This window comes from Anolis carolinensis, chromosome 2 (genome assembly GCF_035594765.1).
Source record: "Anolis carolinensis isolate JA03-04 chromosome 2, rAnoCar3.1.pri, whole genome shotgun sequence".
Lineage (NCBI taxonomy): Eukaryota > Metazoa > Chordata > Lepidosauria > Squamata > Dactyloidae > Anolis > Anolis carolinensis.
Window position 1 is genome coordinate 97,309,947 of NC_085842.1, and position 21,213 is coordinate 97,331,159.

Below are 21,213 nucleotides of genomic sequence, written 5' to 3' on the forward strand. Positions count from 1 at the left end.
TCTAGCCCGAGACAAGCTTTTCTGTATAAAAAACAAGATGCTCCCAGATGAAGCTTTTACTGTGCTATCACCCTGTTTTACACTCTTGTTTTTATAGAACGTTGATAGAACATTGGCTTCTGATATACCACACACACACACACTTTCTGGAAAAAAAAGGTAAAGGAAGAAAGACAGAATGGGTCCATTGATTATTTGTAAGTGCCTAGAAGCACCCAAGGTCTGTCTAGGTTTTCTCTCCCAAGTAGGTGAAAAGAGATAACTCACCACACAAGAAAATGTGCAGCTTTTTGAAGTGCAGAAGGATCTAATTTTCCTTCCAACAGAAAAAGAATTTAGAGCTCATATAATCCCTTGACATCAATGAAAGTAATGGGGCCGGGCTGTGGCGCAGCTGGCTAGTAACCAGCTGCTATAAATCACTACTGACCGAGAGGTCATGAGTTCGAAGCCCGGGTCGGGTTAAGCCTCCGACCATTAATAGCCCCGGCTTGCTGTTGACCTATGCAGCCCCGAAAGACAGTTGCACTGTCAATTAGGGAAATTAAGGAAAGCCCATTATAAAAGTTTGTTTGCATTTCTGAAGCAATATGCCAAATGAGGTTGTTAGCTTCAATATATAGAACACATCAAGGTGGTGCTTTGGAAGAGTTTGCATTTCATGTATTCACCAACTCATGTTTCCTTATGGACACAAAAGTGCGTATACTGTCTTGATCAACCACATACGTCTAGACAGTCCTTGAACCTATAAAGAGAGACATGTCCAGTCCATGGTTTTGACGATTGGTCATAATTAAAACTCAATTTCAATATCAGATCTGATTTGCAGTCAGGAAAAGCTTATTGTATGGAATGGAACACTGCGGAATCCCTTGAAAATAGATCATGGCCTTCCATGTTTAAAACAGAGCTGCCACCCATAAAAATGTCTCTTTATGCAGAGGTTCTCAACCCATGGGTCCCCTGGTGTTTTGGCCTACAACTCCCAGAAATTCCAGCCTGTTTACCAGCTGTTAGGACATCTGGGGCCCCACAGGTTGAGAACCACTGCTAGGTACAGAGATTGTCTGAACCTATGTGGAAGGTCAAGACAGTATTGGTACTTTTGTGTCTATAAGGAAACGTTAGTTTGTGAGTGCATAGGTTAGGAATCATGAAATGCTTTGGGTGTTGTTGAATCCCCAGTCCTAGCAGTCCAGTGAGGGAGAATGTCCAGAGTTCCCACACAGCAACATCAGGCTGGCATGAATCACATCTCAGTCAGGGGAAGGGCTCCTGTACCTCAACTGTGATACAAAAATTTATAGCTAAAGCTGTTTGTCATGAAGATTTGTCTAAAAACCACAAGTCATTAAACACAAGAAGAAAGGCTGTGATCACCCACATTTTAAAAAAAGAATGTTATGTCAGGAATTTTTTTTCTTTGTGATTACAAAATAGCCTTCTATATTCTCACAGCTGTTTCAAAATCTGGGTAATAAAAATATTTTCAATACAAACAGGGGCATTAGGAGAAATTTGGCACTGGATTCTAGATCCTTTGATCATCAGAGTAGCAGAAAATTATTATCTAAATATCTCATGTCAGCTAAAAACAAATGTTTAAATGGGAGCAAAGAAGTACTTGGAGTCTAAGAAAGAAAGAAAAAATAATGAACTTTTTCCAGAAACTACTGGAAGCTTGGAACATCAAAACTGAAATCCATTTATATGATCTGGGTTTTGAAATATGGAGAACAAGGAAATATTTCCAAAAAGCATGTGATTTAAATCAATCACCAATTAACAAAAAGCCTCTGAAATTCTTAGGACCATTATGGCTATAATTCTATTCATTATCTGATTTATAGTGATTTATAGCAAAGGTATCATGGGGTTTTCTTGGCAAGATGTGCTCAGAGTTTGTTTGCCCTTGCCTTCCTTGCCCAGTGGGTTTCCATGGCTGAGTGAGGATTTGAACCCTGGTCTTCAGAGTCCTTTTCCAACACTCAAACCACTGCAACATGCTAGCTCTTTACAGTGGAACGTACTTTTTAGGAAAGAGGCAATAAATGCAAAATAGCTGGTGGGTATTGCTGGTGTCCAGTTCTTCCTCTCCTTTAGTCTGAGCACCAAAGATTCATTGGGAAAGGGGGCAGCTCCGGGAAAACACCTGCCAGCCATCGCCCTCTTGGCCCCTCATGCACTTAAGTATACTAACAGAGCTTTATGCTTCACCAGCGTCAAATAGGATCTGAGGTCCTGATAGTGCCACTGGCTGGAGAATCTATCAGACAGCCATAATAACATTTTAGACAGAACTCGCATTCGTAGGCATTTTTAAAAATTAAGTGCACGAAGAATGCACAGGAGAGACGAACCCTGGCTCTAGTATGTGAAAGAGGCATGTATTTTTAAAATGTAATTTTACATGTCACAGAAACTCAGGGTTTTTTATTTCTAATGTTTTGGTAGAATCTTTTGTCTTGCAATTTGAATCCATTGCTCTGGGTCTTAGTCTCTAGCAGTAGAACAGGTTTTCCTCTTCAATGTGACATCTTTTCAAAAATTTAAACATTTAAAATTTAGAGCATTTTCAAACAAAGTATCACATTAAAATATCACTACTTCCCAATCATGTAAAATCCCCTTTTAAAAATGTCAACAGTAAATGTACAGACAAAATAAAATATCAACAGAATCCTAAAGAAATAAAATCAACACAATGACAACTTTAAATGATAATTTCAAACGAGGAAGGCTATATTCAATCATGTCCATTGAAACAAAGCTGTCTAAAATAAAGCAGCCGTGACCTTTTTTCTTACCAAAGTCAACAAAGATGCAGGACAGCATGTCAAATGAGCCAAGACTCCTTTAATTTCTCCTTGAATTTCTATTTTCAGTGATACAACATAACCAGGGCATCATTTTCCCCAAGTTTCAGAAAGATTTGTACATCCACTGATTTTTAGCTAATGTTAACCAATATAAACTTAACAGCACTATTCCACTGGAAGACCCCAAGGGCCATCCAGCCCAACCCCTTCTGCCAAACAGGAAAAGCACAATCAAAGCACCCCCAACAGATGCTTATTCACCCTTTGAAGTAACAACAATAGGAAACCTACCACTTAAACTTTGAAGTTACTGCCTCTTAATTTTGCCTACCTCACAGGGTTGATTCAACTCCTAACAATCCCCCTTTATCTCGAAATCCTTTTAGAGAATGAACACCGATTTTCTTCCACCAAACTTTTAGGGAGGAGGCAAAGGCAGCTGCAGCACAAGGTGGTAAGTAGAATTCTGATAAATGTAGTTTGGGAAGGTGAGTCCACCTGTGGAAGAGAATTCAAAAGGCCCTGCCTTAAACTACATTTCCCAGAATTCTGCTCGCTTCCCATGTTAAGTATGATGGTCTCTGCCTGTCTCTCTCTGGGCCAGCCATGTGCCAGAGGGGCTTCTTCCTTACGCGGCCATCCTGCCAGGCATCTCTCCCTCCCTGAGCCCCCCTCGCTGCCCCCTTTGGGGAAAGAGCCTCAGGGCCCTTTTGGGGGAGAAGCGGTGCCTGTGACATTGTCCTGGAGCCTCTTACAAAACTTACAGAACTCTTTCGACGAGTCATAGGTCAGTGTTTTGAATCTTAAATTTTTCACATGAGTACTGCCTTCATTTCTTAATAAAGTGTCATATGTACAAATCTTATGAAATAGATATGATATACGAGGCACAACAACGTTTTATACAGCCATAACAGATACTATGGTTTGCTTATGTTTTAGCTTTTGTCAGCCCTCTGGCTATATAGTACCCACGCTACATCCAAAATAGTTTTTCAATAGTTTCTACAGGGGTGTACCTAGAAAGAAATCATTGCCCTTCCAAGAATTTGATCTCCCTTCACAAATTTTTTCTTCAGTTTCCAAATTTCATGTATTGCAGAGTGTGATACACTGAAATCACAATTATCAGTCATATTGAAAGATACAGCAGTGTTAGCCTGCATCTGTATACAAAAGGATCTGGTAGCTGGTAGTAAATCACATCCATTGTCTAAAATAACATATTGTAAATCTGGTAAAAACTAGTTATTGTTCTATGCAGGCAATACACATGAAAATGGCTGATGAATTTTATTGCTGTTTATATATCCTTACTGTCTTATTTTGGTTGCAAGTAAGCCAAAATCTACAGTCTACACAGTATTTCAGAATAAAGGCATACAAGAATCCTTGGTATAGAGTAAAAAAGAAGACTTTATTGAATAAAACAACCAGAAAAATACATGATTCGGGTACAGCACCATTGTACACAACATAATTAATCTTCCCACTGGGTATGCACAGTAGCAGCAGTACAAAGGACTTGCCTGCAATGTACAAATTTAGGCACAAATAAATACACATTTAGTGATTTAGTGTATACATACAGACATACGCAAACATCTTTAACTGCCTTCAAAGTCACTTGTTTAAAAATCATATTATGGATATTTTTATTGTGATCCCGCCCCCACTGATTCAAATTATTATATCTCTACATTTAACTTGCCCTACTAATTGTTTGCTTCATTCTGTACAACACATAAAATTAAAAAAAAAGAAAAGAATATTCTCCTCATTACAAGAAATGACTATCAAACCATTATTCTAGGTTATCCAGAGGTAAAACCCAAAACTATGAATCAAGGGTAACTTCCTGGGATCTTAGATTAATCCCAAAGAAAGAATCTGCCCATGCAAAAGCAGACTTTCTCATGGGATTTGACAGGAAGGTAAATCAATGGAGAATCCACATTCTGCTGCTGTGCAAATACATACCATAGCATAAAGAATCTACAATTTTGGGGTCCTGTCAAGAGCTGCTGGTGAGGAACCTGATCACTGATTCTCCTCTTATACAAATCTACAGGAACAACCAAATGACACTTTGATTTCACATACATACATCTCATAGTTCAGCCACTGATTTCTTTAAAATAAAGCAAACCAAATTCAAAGCATAGGTCTGATTTAAAACTGAAATGCCCTTTTGCCCACTGGTGTGTGTGTGTGTGTGTGTGTGTATGTCACTTAATGGGGTTGTGTGTTCACAATATATATATGAGAATGAACACACAACCCCATTAAGTGACTCTCATGGAGAGTCCGAAATCAGACTGGGATCTCCACTAGGCAATAAACTACTTTTAAAAAGTATGTCAAGTAGTAGTTTCTTAGAACATAGGCGGGGTGGTGGTTCTGGCCTTAACTTTCTTGACTTCAGTTGACAAATCACTAGAAAGGTAAACAGCAAATACTAGAATTCTGCCTGTTGGGTAAGTAATATGTTCCCTGCAAGAAAGTAAACACAGCCCCACCTTTCCTAATATGCTGAAGTGCATTTATCACCATCTTTGGCCATTGACATGCTGGCTAGGGTGATGGGAATGTAGAATAAAACATGAGGAGTGTGCCAGACTGGGAGAAGGCTGGTCTATTGAAAAAGAAACTTGACAAGGAAGAAAGAGGGAGGGAGGGAGGAAGACTTCATAACCCACAAACCCATTCAAGCAAGTAACGTTAACAAAAACTATAAAGGTTATCTCACCAGCTACCATCACAATGATAGAAGCCACAATTAGCAAAAATTCTGATAGTGATATCAGATAGTGAGGGTCACCTCAACTCCATTAAACATTCACTAATGTTAAAGCAGTTAATTATGTAAGAGTCAAGTGCAATTTTCTCACCAAAGGGTGAGGCTTCAAGCAGTGTAAAACCAGATTTTAAAACATGTGTTATTACAGAAACATTGCAAATAAGAAACTGAGATAAATATTTCAAAAAAAATGATACATTTGGCTTTGTTTCTCAAAACAATATTAAATAAATGTGCAACAGATATTAATGTCTCTGACTATGGCAGAAAATTAGCTAAGATAGCTCCTTGGGAGAGACAGAAAGCTGGCCAAGATAAAGGGGGATGCCCTCAAAAGTACTGCAAAACTTGCAACCGTTGGACTTTCTGACAAAAATGTAGAACGAAAATGGGAACAGTTCTAACTTCAAAATTGTAAAACTACATTATTTCCCTGTAGGAAAATTTTTAATGAGCAAAATCAGTTCTCTGACAGGCATTAACTGAAAAAGCCAAATGTACAAGAGAGTTAAAGAAGGACACAAACACAATGATTGTTTTGCCAACCTATTTCATGTGTCTCCTGTTCTACTTCTTTCTGCATCCTTTTTTGCAATTGGTGCTGATCTTGGATCCGATTGCAACTCAAACCCAGGAACAAAGTGAGAAACAAGGGTATGAGAGCTTTTGAGAAACTACTTATTCTATCGTGCCCCAACAGATTTTAAGTGATGCTGTGTCAAAATATACCAACTCACAAAAAGGAGTTGCTATTCTAAAACAGAGTGTAGGAAAGTGACTTTAGGGACTACAACTGCCACCCCCCCCCCCCAACCTGATATCACATTCGCTGGGGGATTTTGAAAATTCTATCCAGAAAAAAAAACAAGTTTTCTTAGCTCCAGTGTGAAGTTGCTGCTTTCAACCAATTTCATTTTATCTACTCTAATTCCTACTTAAAACTGTACCATTAAAGTATCTTACAAAAATCTTGCACCATTACCACAGGACTAAAACATCTACCTATGTGGCTCCATTCTGATATGAAAATGTAAATAATTTTGACAAATGTTTTTGTATGAAACAGAAGAGACTGTAAACTGAATGTGCCAATTTCTTTTTAAAATGTACTTGTAATCTACTATTTCCCTTGCCATGCAGAAAGAGAAACATTTTCTAATGAAATCCAGCATACCTCAAAGAATATATTTGGAACTTTTGGGTAATGATAAAGTAGATAGGAAATTAAGTTCAATTTATCTTGATACCAGTATCAATGTCAGGAAATGGAGTGAAGTGGATCAAACATCATGATTACATTTTTACAAAGGCAAGTGTACATCAAAACAGACCAAAATCATTCATAGATGGCTCACATTTACACAAAGGTACCCAAATCAAAACCATTATAGGAATACTAGAGTGCCATCTTTGAAGAAACAAAGCAGGAGTTACTATTGAGTAGACATGTTTATAATTGCCCTATAATTAATGTTTGGCAAACTCCTATATTTAGAAAAAAATAAGGCTGGTCTGGAAGCTTCTTTATCTCATTTTGCTTTTCATCCCAGGCTGCTTAAGAGAACTTGGCTTTTTTTTTAATGATAGGGCTCTATAACCTGCAGCCGGACTCCCTTTGCTCTCCTATCCTTCCCAAGGTATCCTAAAAATCCAAGGTACCCTCAATTCAGATCAAATTTGGGGAAAGGAATACACAGCAAAGCTGCTCAGGGGGAAGCCATTCTACAAGCAATTGCTGTACAGAAAGCAGAATGCCAATACAGATTATGAACCCATGTCAGCAAAGGAGAAGGAAAGGTCCAATACCTATTTCTACCTATATTTAATATACATCTGCTTGATTGAGTCATGAGACGGTAGTTTAAAATTAGTCACCAATACTCCCTCTGAATATACAACCATAAATAAAATTCCCTGCATCTAAAATTACTTCCATAACCCAGACCCTAGTCTTGCATTTGCACATATGTTTCTTCCAAGGTACCTGGTAACCAACTTTTTTACAGCATCTATATGAGAAAGTACTTGATTTAGCAACATAAACTTTGCTCTCTATGTCTTCTGAAAACAGTCCAATCAATGGTGAGCATTGCTCATGATATCATTGTGTTGTTAATATGCACACAAACACAGAGATGTATAGCAGAAAAGAAAGAGGATGCCACAGCATGGCATCCATTTAAAAAAACTGTAAACAGGTTCCCATTTGTCTCTCTCCTATATCCTACTCAAGTTACACACCAGTTTCTATATCAAATAGAAACATTTGCACTAAAACATCAATAGATTCATAGTCTTTGCTCTCACCTTTTCAAACAGACGTACTTGAAAAGTGCAACAAAAAAGAAAGTGGTGGTGATTCTTCATAATTCCCCAAACATTTACTGGTCCAAATCCAGAAAGATGTAGTGTGGAGTTAAACCCAAGGTTCTTGACATCATTCCTTGCCTAATAGGGACCAGTCACTATTGAATAGGCAACACTGTTACATCCCATTCTAATGTCCCATTCTAGTCAAAGGTCAGCCTTCAAACCATGAAAGCTCTCAAACAGCAGATTCATAAATGAAGAAACAAGGACACACAATAGATGCAAGTGCTATCTTTTTCACTGCATCTATGCCCTTTCAGCTGCAAATAAACACACTTGGAAAACAAGAAGGAATGAGTCCCTGCAGCTGCTACAAGAGGAAACCAGGACCTACTGAAACGTTCTGTGACAGACTGGGAGTGGAAGCTGTGGCAGGTTAAAAGTGTCATGGCAAGGCACTGGTGGTGTTGGAAACCGTTGGTACAATGAGTTCGAAGAGAGACTCGTAAGTCCCCACCACAAATCCAACAAAGCCTATGACGCTGATGAGGATATCTTTGGCAATCCTGAGTGGGTGCATGCCTTCGGAGGAGAAGGTGCAGATCTCCAGGAGGGGTGGGATGATCATGGCTAGAGCACTGCTGCTCACAGAACCCACCAGAGATATGACGATATCCAAGCGGGGGATCAGGATGGCCAGCAGACCTGGAAAGGAGAGAAGGGATGGAGAAAATGCAAAAAGTGTAAACAGTATGCACTTCAAGGCATCCATATGCAAATGCTGCAGGTTGTTCGAGTGGGCCCTAGGTATCCATTAAGGTTTGATTCCAGGACCACCCCATATCAACACCAAAATGCATGGATGCTCAAGTCGTACTATATACAACTGCACAGTAAAATAGATCCCCAGAGCTGCTGAAGTCTACCAGCTATCACTCTGCTTGAGCATGTTGCAACATTTTAAATGGATAAGCCCAACCTAGATCTAAGAGTCACTTTTATATATCTAAGAGCAGGAAACCCCTTTGAGCTTGGGAATTCCGGTTCAGCAGCCTCACAGCTTTACTGCTTACAGAGGCACTTTATGAAATCTTTGTGTTGATCATTCTTGTGCACCGTGTGTCTTCAAAGGCTGTGCAAAATTAACTCTGCTTGTTCTGCTACTTGGGTGTGTGGAAGCCAAAAAGACCCAGGAAAACACCTGAGTGGTCAAGATCCTAAGAGCAGTTCAGCCAAGTTGCCTTGCTAAGCAAAAAAGAGTGTGGTGCAGGGTTGCTCTGTTTTGAACCTCAGATATTAGGTTTGGAAGAATTATCCAGTCCCTAGGTAGATGAGAGGCCAGACCCTTATACTGGGATGGACTGGATTGAGCAGCTAGCTGGAATTGAGGCCCAGGGGGCTAGTTTCCATTCAGGGAAAGAGTCAGTTGATCATCCTCAGAGGTTTAGCAGTGGGAGAAAGTCTGATTAGGGATAAGTAACATCTTTTCTCCTTAGGAATCACAGGCAAGAAGCTCTTATATAAGGCTCTTGACACCTGCTCCTTCCATCAGCAAGAGAGTCACAAACACAATCAGAGTAATTTCTAGTTGCATTATGGAAATCCTGAGTCTTGTGAAACTGTGCTGAGGGGCAAGTGGCTGACACTTGAATCCTTCTCGTCCTAAATCATGATGGAAGCACGGAGATGCCCTGCTGCTCCAGAGGACTGTCACGACCCAGGCTGCAGAGCACCAATAACCATACACAGAGGCCAGAATCTATCTAATATCTTTATTAAGGAAATATGTAAAGTCAATAAAAATAAGTGCAGAATAAAGTTCAGAAGAAGACCTTTCGGGAAAGGTCAATTATAGTCCAGGAAAACAATGTCCAATATGAAATATTAAGGTCCAAAGTTATAATCCAGTAACCGAAACACTCACTTTGCCAAGCAAAGTGAGGGGAGAAGACAAGGTCCTTTAGTCCATGAAACTTAGGCAAGGCAAGGAAATAACTTGATTCTTGGATACAAGGCTTAATTCAAGGCAACAAAGAACAAGGAGCAAAAACAGGATCCTTGGTAAATTCGTGGCGAGGTCCGGAAGGCAAGGCTGGGTTCGTGAAGCAAAACAAGGTCCTGGGAAGCAAAGCAAGGCTGGAAACGGGAGCGTAGTCCACACACAACCTACTCCCGTAGTTGATGAATTGACTCCGCAAGATTCCTACGAGGGCAAAACACCTAAGTAGGGTCTCGTTTTCCCGCCAGAGAACAATTCTCTGGGGAACCAGAACCGAAAGCCATTCTCTGAGTCCAGATGCATGACTCCCTAAAGATTCCCATGGGAAGCAGGTTTAATCAACCATTTGTTTGGCCGCGATTCTCAGGCTTCTGCGATTAGCCTGTTGAGCTCCTCTCTGTTGTTGACAATAATCACGGCGAGAAAATGGGGGAGATTTCGGCTCAGGGCTTGTTTGACAAACTTCTGGAAGACAAATCTCCTGCAGGTGCAAGGGCTCCAATTCTGGCTGAGAAAGCTCCAATTCTGGCTGAAACGGTGGGAAACCTAAGTTTTCCTCTTCATCTGTCACAACAGCGCTAGGAACGGGACTACATGGCCCATGAGTCATCACACTATCCCCCTCCTCAAGCCCCCTCTCAAAAATGGGCTCTCTCCCCGAGGCGCGGGGCCGTGGCTTGGCGGGGTAGGTCTGATGGAAGCGACGGGCTAAATCGGGGGCATGGACTGTGGAAGCGTCTTCCCAAGAGCGTTCTTCGGGGCCAAAACCCACTCAGTCAATGAGATACTGAAGGCGGCGGCGATGAAAGCGAGAATCCAAAATGTCCTGAACCTCGAATTCCTCCTTCCCGTCCACCAAAACAGGAGTGGGGGCCGGCCGGTCTGCATCAGGGCGCACACCATCCGCCGGAAGGAGCAGGGAGCGATGAAACACTGGATGGATGCGCATAGAGCGCGGAAGTTGGAGTTTGAAAGTCACGGGGTTAAGTTGCGCCACCACTGGATAGGGACCAATGAAACGGGCATCTAGCTTCCGGCAGGGGCGGTGGGAGGGCAAGAAGCGAGTGGATAGAAAAACCCGGTCTCCTACCTTGATTTCGGGGCCCGGCTGGCGATGATTGTCAGCGTGGCGTTTATAGTCCTCCTTGGCTTGATCTAGTTGCTGGAGCAAAAGTTGTTGCACCGCTGTGAGTTCTTGCAGCCAGTCCTCTGCTGCGGGAACTTCTGAGGTTTCAATGACAGAAGGAAAGAAACGTGGATGGAAGCCGTAGTTTGCAAAGAACGGGGTTTCTTTAGTTGAAGCCTGGACACCATTGTTGTAGGCAAACTCCGACAGCGGCAACAGGGAAACCCAATTGTCCTGCTGATAGTTTACATAACAGTGAAGGTATTGTTCCAAGGTGGCATTGGTGCGCTCAGTTTGCCCATCCGTTTGGGGATGGTGAGCCGAAGATAAACGAGAGTCTATGCCCAATAGTTTTTGTAGTGCCTTCCAGAAACGGGAGGTGAATTGAGACCCACGGTCTGTGACCAAGCTCTTGGGCAACCCATGTAATCTGAAAACATGTTGAAGGAATAAATCTGCAGTCTCTTTGGCCGTGGGGAGGCCATCGCAGGGAATGAAATGGGCTAACTTGGTGAAAAGGTCCACCACCACTAGGATCGTGGTGAATCCAAGGGAAGGTGGTAGGTCAGTGATAAAATCCGCAGAAATTATTTCCCATGGACGGGATGGGGTAGGAAGGGGATGCAGTAACCCCGAGGGCTTCTCCCTTCTTGTCTTGGAACGCTGGCATACCGGGCAGGTGTTGACATATTTTTCCACATCCTTGCGGATCTTGGGCCACCAGAAATCTCTTAGGATCAAATGCATGGTTTTAAATAGTCCGAAATGCCCTGCTGGCTTGCAGTCATGACACAGACGAAGTGCCTTTTCCCTGCTCAGTCCTGGAGGGATGTAGACGTACATATTTGCTCTATAGCAAAGTAACCCATCCTTAAGCGAGAAGGGAAATTGTAGTCCTTGGCGAAGTTGATCCTGAGCCCAGGCATCCGCCTGTTGACTGGCCCTGATTTCCTGAGCACAAAGGGGCCCTGGAGAAGAGGGAGTTGATTCAATTGGAGTGGATTTGGTGTTCCCCACTGTGAGCGTGGCAAAGTTCTCGGGCTGCAGCAATTGGGATTCAAAGGTCTCTCTGCGCCCTGCAGTATATTCTGGTTTCCGTGATAGAGCATCTGCTTGCTTGGTCTGAGCTGGGGTTACATAATGAATCTGGAAGTCAAAACGCTCAAAGAATAAAGCCCAGCGCTGTTGCCTCTGATTTAACTTGCGGGCAGTTCTTAGATATTCTAGATTCCGATGATCAGTATGGACCTCAATGGGAAATTTGGCCCCTTCTAACCAATGTCTCCAAGTTTCGAAGGCTGCCTTTATGGCCAAAAGTTCTTTTTCCCAAATAGTGTAATTTCTCTCTGGGGCTGTTAGTTGACGGGAGTAAAAGGCACAAGGGTGAAGATGATCTCCCACTGGTTGCAAGAGTACAGCCCCAATTGCCACATCGGAGGCGTCAGCCTGCACAACAAAAGGAATTTTAGGATCTGGGTGCTGAAGGATTGGCTGGGACGTGAATAATTTCTTTAGTTGCTGGAACCCTTTCTCTGCTTGCTCCGTCCAGCGAAAAGGCTGTTTCCCACGGATGCAGCTGGTGATTGGATCAGACCAGCGGGCAAAGTCTGGAATGAACTTGCGGTAATAGTTCGCGAACCCCAAAAAACGTTGCACCTCTTTCTTGTTGGTTGACGCCCGCCATTCCAATACTGCTGTAACCTTTGCCGGGTCCATGGAGAGCCCTAGTGGTGAGACACGGTATCCCAGAAAATCTACCTCTTGTAGATCAAAAGCGCATTTTTCCAACTTGGCATAAAGTCCATGATCCCGCAATCGTTGTAACACCATTCTGACGTGGTTCTCATGTTCTGATTGTGATCTAGAAAACACCAAAAAATCGTCCAGGTAGATGATCAAGAACCGATCTAGATAGTCCTGAAAGATATCATTGACAAAATGCTGGAACGTTGCGGGAGCTCCACATAAACCATAATTCATGACCAGGGACTCGAATAATCCGAATTTAGTCTGGAAGGCGGTTTTCCACTCGTCCCCCTCCCTGATGCGAACTAGATTATAAGCCCCCCGAAGATCCAGCTTGGTGTAAACCTTGGCCCCTCGTAGCCGATCTAATAGGTCCGAGATCAAAGGCAGGGGATAGCGGTTCCGCTTAGTGATATTGTTCAATGCTCTATAGTCCACCACCAAGCGTAGGTCCCCTGACTTCTTTTTCACAAACATCACTGGGGAAGCGGCTGGGGATTGAGAGGGTCTGATGAACCCCTTGCGGAGGTTTGACTCTATGAACTCCCTGAGAGCTTCTTGCTCTGGTTCAGTCAAGGAGTAGAGGTGTCCTCGCGGGATCGGGGCCCCCTCCACCAAGTCAATGGCACAGTCATAAGGCCTATGCGGGGGTAGTCTCTCGGCTTCCTTTTCATTGAAAACATCCCAAAAGTCTGAGTATTTCTTGGGCAAGGTGATGATGGATTCAGCGTCTGTGGCGTGACAGACCTTGGCTACAAGACAATGATTTTGGCAATATTTAGAAGCAAACTGCAGTTCTCTGTTGGTCCAAGAGATGCTAGGGTCGTGGAGTGTCAGCCATGGGATTCCCAAAATCACAGGGAAGTGGGGAACCTCGGTAACAAAGAAGGAGATCTCTTCCATGTGTTCCCTTATCCACATTCTGGTGGGCTCAGACCATTGGCTTACTGGACCTGTCTTTAGGGGGCGGCCATCTATGGCTTGCACCACCCGGGCGTTCTTGAAATCGTGATATTGTAATCCCAGAGAGTCGGCATACTCTCTATCAATGAAATTGTTTGTCGCTCCTGAGTCTATCATGGCATGGATCATGACGGGTCCTTTTTTCGCTGACCACAAGGTGACCACTAGGAGAAATAGGACCCCGGTTGGCAGCTCTTGAGTGGGGTTTTTGACCGGGTTGGCGAGCCTCTCTACGCCCGGTCGCTGGCTTCCCCCGCCGGCTTTGCGCCAGCCGCCTCGGACGTCTTTGTCTCCACGGAGGACGCTGCCGCCAGACGAGCGGCGGGCTTTCCTTTGGCTGGACACTCTCTAGCAAAGTGGCCCCCGTTTCCGCAGTACCAACAGAGGTTTAAACATTGGCGGCGGGCCTTTTCGGCAAGATCTAGTCTGGGACGCACATTGCCCAACTGCATCGGCACCTCCTCGCTGCCTCTGGGGTATGGGGCTGGTGGCGGGGGTCTCCACACTGGACGCGGCTGGATGCCGGGCGGAGCGGGAGGTTTTGCTCCAGCTCTTCCACTCTGGCCTCGGATCCACTGTTTTCTGTTGGCAAGCATGACTTCAGCTCGTAAACATTGATCAATGAGTCTTTCAAGAAAGTTTGGAGGGTCCACTTTGGAGATTTCCTCCAACATCTCGATGTTAAGACCCTCCCGAAACTGTCCTCTGAGGGCTATGTCATTCCAGCCGGTGTTTTGGGCCAGCACTCGGAACTCGGCTATGTACTGGGACAAGGGCCTGTCCCCTTGGGAAAGGCGCCGGAGTTTGTGGCCGGCCGCCTCTAAATTGTCCTCGATCCCCCAAGTCGCCTTAAGGTGATCCAAGAAGTTTAGCGCGGAACTTAGATGCGGGGAGGCTTGATCGAACAGTGCCGTCGCCCAATTGGCCGCTGGCCCGTCTAGGAGACTATAAATCCATGCCACCTTGATGTCTTCTTGGGGAAACTCGGCATTTCGGGCCTCTAGGTATGCCTGGCATTGGCGACGGAAAACATGAACCTTGGAAGCCTCTCCAGAAAACTTGGTGGGCAACGCCAGGGCAGGGAGACGGGCTCCACATTCCTTCAAGCCCCGTATTTCTCCCTCCTGCGCATGGAGCATATCACGGATCCTGTCCACTTCATCCTTGGCGATGGTGTAGCTGAGTGGTTGGTCACCCGGTCCGGCTCCGGTAGACATTCTGGCCTAGGTTAAATGGTGCTTAGGGTGGCGGAGTCAAACTGTCACGACCCAGGCTGCAGAGCACCAATAACCATACACAGAGGCCAGAATCTATCTAATATCTTTATTAAGGAAATATGTAAAGTCAATAAAAATAAGTGCAGAATAAAGTTCAGAAGAAGACCTTTCGGGAAAGGTCAATTATAGTCCAGGAAAACAATGTCCAATATGAAATATTAAGGTCCAAAGTTATAATCCAGTAACCGAAACACTCACTTTGCCAAGCAAAGTGAGGGGAGAAGACAAGGTCCTTTAGTCCATGAAACTTAGGCAAGGCAAGGAAATAACTTGATTCTTGGATACAAGGCTTAATTCAAGGCAACAAAGAACAAGGAGCAAAAACAGGATCCTTGGTAAATTCGTGGCGAGGTCCAGAAGGCAAGGCTGGGTTCGTGAAGCAAAACAAGGTCCTGGGAAGCAAAGCAAGGCTGGAAACGGGAGCGTAGTCCACACACAACCTACTCCCGTAGTTGACGAATTGACTCCGCAAGATTCCTACGAGGGCAAAACACCTAAGTAGGGTCTCGTTTTCCCGCCAGAGAACAATTCTCTGGGGAACCAGAACCGAAAGCCATTCTCTGAGTCCAGATGCATGACTCCCTAAAGATTCCCATGGGAAGCAGGTTTAATCAACCATTTGTTTGGCCGCGATTCTCAGGCTTCTGCGATTAGCCTGTTGAGCTCCTCTCTGTTGTTGACAATAATCACGGCGAGAAAATGGGGGAGATTTCGGCTCAGGGCTTGTTTGACAAACTTCTGGAAAACAAATCTCCTGCAGGTGCAAGGGCTCCAAATCTGGCTGAGAAAGCTCCAATTCTGGCTGAAACGGTGGGAAACCTAAGTTTTCCTCTTCATCTGTCACAACAGCGCTAGGAACGGGACTACATGGCCCATGAGTCATCACAAGGACCAAGAACAGAAATGAGTGATTTAATCTGAAACTCAATTACAGTATTTGGAATGTGGCTGTTTCCCTGTACTTTCATGAAAGTAGATGGACTGCCAGAAAAAGATTTACCAATACAAAACTCTGCAGAATTCCAAACAAGAAACATGGACCAGCTTCTCAGTAATATGATTCCCTTGACTTCATTCAACATTAGGACAGCTGAGCTGCCAACGACAGAATTATACTGGCTTTGCTGAACCACGTGAAACGGCGCCACATGATTCTGCTCTTTCAGGGATTTTTGTCTTATGTCTCTGTATTTAAAGTAGCAATATACAAAATGCATTTCTAGTTCCAAATTGCCCACCTATTCTCACACCACTATACGTTGATTATTGGTTGTCCTGCATTCAATATAATGCAGCAGTGTGAGAGCTTTTTAATAGTGGCACACACCTTCCCTTTATCCTTGTTTAGTCAGAAAATTGGAGAGTATACTCTGTTTTACTCCCGCTGAAAAGATAGCTGTTTAAATAATTTTTTCCAAGTGACAACTACTATATTTTTATGTATGTGTGGTATGGGAGTGGTTAATTAAACTGCTGTAAACTAAACTAAGCTGTTTAAAATCGTTACAGAGTAAAGTGAATAAAATAAATTATCAAGAGGTATGCACAAGCAAGCAACAAGTCAGTTAGGAAGAAACTGTCATGTATGGAATCAAACCATTCACCCCCTTAGCCCAAGAACATTTACAATGGCTGGCAACAGATCTCCAAAATCTCATTAGATCTCCAAATTCTGAAGTGAAGTTCTGTTCTTTCCTTTTTTTTGCTACCTGAAATGCAGTAATTTGAAGATATCAGAGATCACATAGAGGACTATGTGCAGGCAAAATCTACATCGTAACACAGTTACAATCGTTTCAGTAAAGCACTTCTTCATCTTCTTTTGTGGGAGTGTATTGTGAATTTACGTAAAATGGTGACTTCCTTATTCATTTTAAATAAGTAGTAGCTTACGCATACTTCTTACCATCTAAAGGCAAAAAACTGTACACTTTTTGGGAGGAGGGCTTTGGAGGGGAAAATGCAAAAACAACCAGCAGGCCACAGATGATTCACAGGTGTGTTGCTCATGCCTATACTATAGATTCAGAGAAGTAGTACATCCATTCTTATATGAATGAATGCCTAATTGAGATGAATTATGCTTGGGCATAATTAATTTTTCCCTGAAGGCTAACATATTGGAACTCCGAACAAACTAGTGTTGTTAATTGTAAGGTAACAAAAATCAAGCATCAAGGAGAAATGAGTTTGGTGGATAGTTTCCCATACAAATACAGAATGGAACCATGACTGTTAAAGTAGAATCAGAGTGATTTTCTTGGGTAGTATGAAAGAACCCCAGGGTCCAGCCTACTCACTCCTTTCTTCAGGGCTGATAGTCTGGCCATTTTGCAGGCCTTACTTGCAGAAGCTCAGCAGATCAAGGGAGATGAGCAGTCAAGCATCCATTACATGAATGCAAATGAGAAGTTGCTTAGCATCTGAAGATGGGCGGAGCCAAAGTGACAGTTGGAGCCAGGGAATTCTTTTTCAGTTAGGGCTTGGAATTCAATCAGTTAGCAGTTAGAGTTTGGGATTCAGTCTATCAGGAGTTCGAGTTTGGAAGTCAGTCCGTTGGGAACTATGTTTTGAAAAGGAAGCCTCTTTGAGGAAATATAGTTAAAGTCTTCAGGAAAGGATTGAGAACTATATTTGTAAACTCTAAAGTCCAGAGTATTGCTATTTAAATCCCAGGAGAAGTGGATTTAAAAGCAAATTGTCCTGTTTGTGTTTCCTTGATGAAGGAACATATTTACACAGAAACCAAGTTATATGAATATCCTCTGAAGAGAAAGCATAAGCCTTTAATGAAACCATTAAGAGTCTTTACTGTTCAATGTTAATGAAACCATCACACATATTTACTGTTAAAACTACAAATAAATAACAATTTCTTGTTTCTCTTCACATAAGTGTCACATGTCTCTCTCAATATTTTAACCTAGAAGAGGCTCCTGAATAAAGTACTGGTGGCAGCATTTGATAAAAGTAGTGAGTTTGAATCCTCTACATATTTGGTGGCAGCAGAAATAAAAGCCTTGGCCATTCTGGAAAATTTGAAAAATCCACTCCATTGTATATTGTTGAAATCCCGCCATCCTCCATAGCCGCCATGATGTGAAGTAACAGGGAAAAAATAACAGAATGCAGCATTAGGAAAATACTCAAGCTTAAAAGAAAAGAAAAGTGGTCAATTCATGGATGTAAAGTAGTCCAAAATGCTTGCTTAATTTGTGAAAAGTGAGTTTTCTCCCTTCCCCCTTCCTTTCTGAGTTTCATTCAAGGGAGGTAACAGGGAGCCCTGCATTATAAACCAAAGACACAAACTATTTTAAAGTGTGCACAGTGGGAAGGAAATCAGTGGAGAAGTGCCGAGGCAATTAGTTGAGGGCAAACACTTGAGGAAAAACTAGCCTGAACAGTATCCCTGCTTTTAATGGGAGCATTTTTAATGAGAGCAATCTAAAATTAAATTCAACATACTGGTGTCAGAGCTGTTATGAGGTCAGAAATGCTTTTCTGAATCACGGGACAGCCCTACTAAGAAAGTCGGGCCACAGAAGCTAAGCTGAAGTGCTGAACCTAAGGTAAGGGAAGCAAAGGGTTTGTGTGCTCAAAGAGAGCTGGTAAAGGACAGTACATCTGAAGAGTCCAAATAGACACCAGTAAAGAAATGTTACAAGAAGAAAAAAGGGTGAGGCACACACAGCAGTGGACTGTGACTCTGGAGTTCAGAGTCATGGACATCCCCTGGGCAACCTTGAGCATGATGCTCTCTTGCTCAGCCTCTGAGAAAAGAAAAGTCAAGTCCTTTCTGAACAAATCTTACCAAGAAAACCATGTGATAGATTTGCCTTAGGGCCATCATGAATCAGAAAGGACTTGAAGACACACAATTGCAACACAAACACATAGGTATAAACACTTGCTAATAACTTTTTTTTGTCATTATACCAACCTGAATACAACTGACTTCATTTGAATTTGAAAACTATATGGAGTTGGGCCTTGTGAGATAGACATGGATGGCAGACCACTAGGGATGCTCTGGAATAGCTAGGAAAGGATTCTGTCTGAAACCCTGGAGGTCTGTTACAAAATCAGAAATGACAAGACTAGGCTTCAGGGACCAGTGGTGTGAAAATAATTTAAATGTATTCAGTGCTTCATACATTCTAAAATAAAATAAAGTGGAAGGAAACATACATACACACAGAAGTCTGAGAATTCAAACACATGTAACGCCACTGGAGAAGAACAGTAGTCCTATACCAAACATGTCTATGAACCTTCTGTGATGTAACCACAGTCAGAAGTAACCAGCAGCTACTCATTATTGCTAGAGTCTGTGCTACACCCTAGATGATATAATTATGGCCATGCATATATCCAAAACATACCTATATAATAGTTATCTGTGACTGATTCTAGAAAAAAACTGATACTGTGGACTTTCTCAGTTTGGGTGAATGGATGAGAAATTATGTTTCAATCAGTAAATTCTGATGTGTGCAGAGTCAGAAAGAGCCACAGTGGTAAGAAAACTTACATTCTTTGCACACAACTGAAGCAGCAGAAGGCACAAGGCATTAGTTAGCAGAAGCAAAACTACTGAATAAGACTTCATGATGTTAGGGGAAAAATGAGGTTGAATTTTAGGGATTGTCCCCTGGGTTTAAATGGCAATGCACCAAGAAATAGAGTTTTCAATATGATGGCAGAAGCTCAGAAGATGAACATATGTAAATGAAGCTTATTGAAAGCAAAAACTAAATTAGTTCTGCCAGGCTTGCAGTTTGGTAGCAAAAGGGCAGGATAGAGAACGCTGACATTTGAGAAAAAGTTAAATCACAAAGACAATGTGTTCTTTTTACAGGGCACTGTTCAACAACAGCTCCACATTTCACAATCTCTATGCATTTACCAGGTAGATAAGAGAAGAAATTGAATTCTGTCCTATCAGTGATTTTTTGATGACCATTCCCTGTTCAAAGGTTTCCTAATCAAGTTGCGTAACAGCCTTAAAGACACACTGCTAACATTGCATCTAAACGCAAACGCTTCCGCAAAATTCACACCTTACACAAGAGACCATATACCAAATAAACCATATTATTTCATTAAGTTGTCATTAACAAAATACTATATCCATTGCAGGGAAAAAGAGAGCAATAAACCAATGAGTTTGGTGCACAGTGCAGCACAAAACTAAAAAACTAAAAAGAGGAATGTCCATAGATAACACAAAAGTGCATACTTTATGGGAGGCCTGCACAACCTGCAGCCCTCCAGCTGTTTTGGCCTCCAACACCCAGAATTCCTGGCAACTGGATGAACTGGCTAGGGTTTCTGGGAATTGGAGGCCAAAACAGCTAGAGGTATGCAGGTTGTACAGGCCTACTTTATGGTATTGGCCTTTTCAATTTATCTTCCACATCTCTCATAACAGTCAGAAGCTAACAAAATATGAAATTCTACCAGAGACCAGTGCGTTAACCATGCAGTGTTTTCCAAAACCATGTATCCCCACCACCACTACTTTCACTGACCTTATCACTTGCCCTTGTTCCCAAATCCTCTTGGCAAATGCTCAATTCAGCAGGAGAGCTACCATATGGGGAGACCTCTGCCACCCAATGCATCTGAAATGTGCAGCAGTATAGACAGCCTACAATGAAGCCAGCTTTTGTCACACAGGAAAGTAGGGCACTTTGAAAAGCACAATCACAATGGGCATAGAAGAAAGGAAATTGGCTTGTTGGTTATCGCGTTTGTTAAAAGACTGCTTTAGAGTGAGTGCCTGCATGTTTTGAAGTAGGTTTTTGAAAATTCTAAAGAATTCATATTTCCAGTGAGAAAACCCATTTCCATAAGCCTGGGAAACAAGGGCAAGACAAAACAAAACAAATTGGGAAAGAGGTAAGCTACAATACATTGTTACTTTTTTTGTTGAAAGAGTTCAGCTGCTTTTTAAAATAATGACCAGCTATAAAAGTGAGGCACTGACATATTTGCAGAACAGGAACCCAGACTGTGCTTGGCAGAAAACGAGGCCTATTCGGATAGAGCTGAGCTCCAAGAAATGATGAGGCAGAATGCTAATCCAATGTAGCTATATCTTAGTTATGGACTTTGGGTCTAGTAGAGTAATTAAAATGGTGGCAGACCTTTTCTAACTGAGTTACAAT

The 21,213-nt window shown here is 42.5% G+C and overlaps 1 protein-coding gene across 4 annotated transcripts in view; it reads right to left on the reverse strand.

Moving 5' to 3' along the window:
- The window catches only part of LOC100553431 (proton-coupled amino acid transporter 1), an 83,851-nt gene that overhangs the window by 8,304 nt on the left and 54,334 nt on the right, over positions 1-21,213 (reverse strand). For 2 of the 4 annotated variants that reach the window (XM_062970270.1, XM_062970269.1), the window contains one exon: positions 4,221-8,637. The exons of 1 other annotated variant lie outside the window; for it this stretch is intronic. In XM_062970270.1, the coding sequence (XP_062826340.1) occupies positions 8,181-8,637 (457 nt within the window). In that variant the 3' untranslated portion in view covers positions 4,221-8,180. Of the gene's footprint in view, positions 1-4,220; positions 8,638-21,213 lie in introns of those variants that run through there. One more of the 4 variants, XM_003217487.4, reaches the window with a different exon arrangement.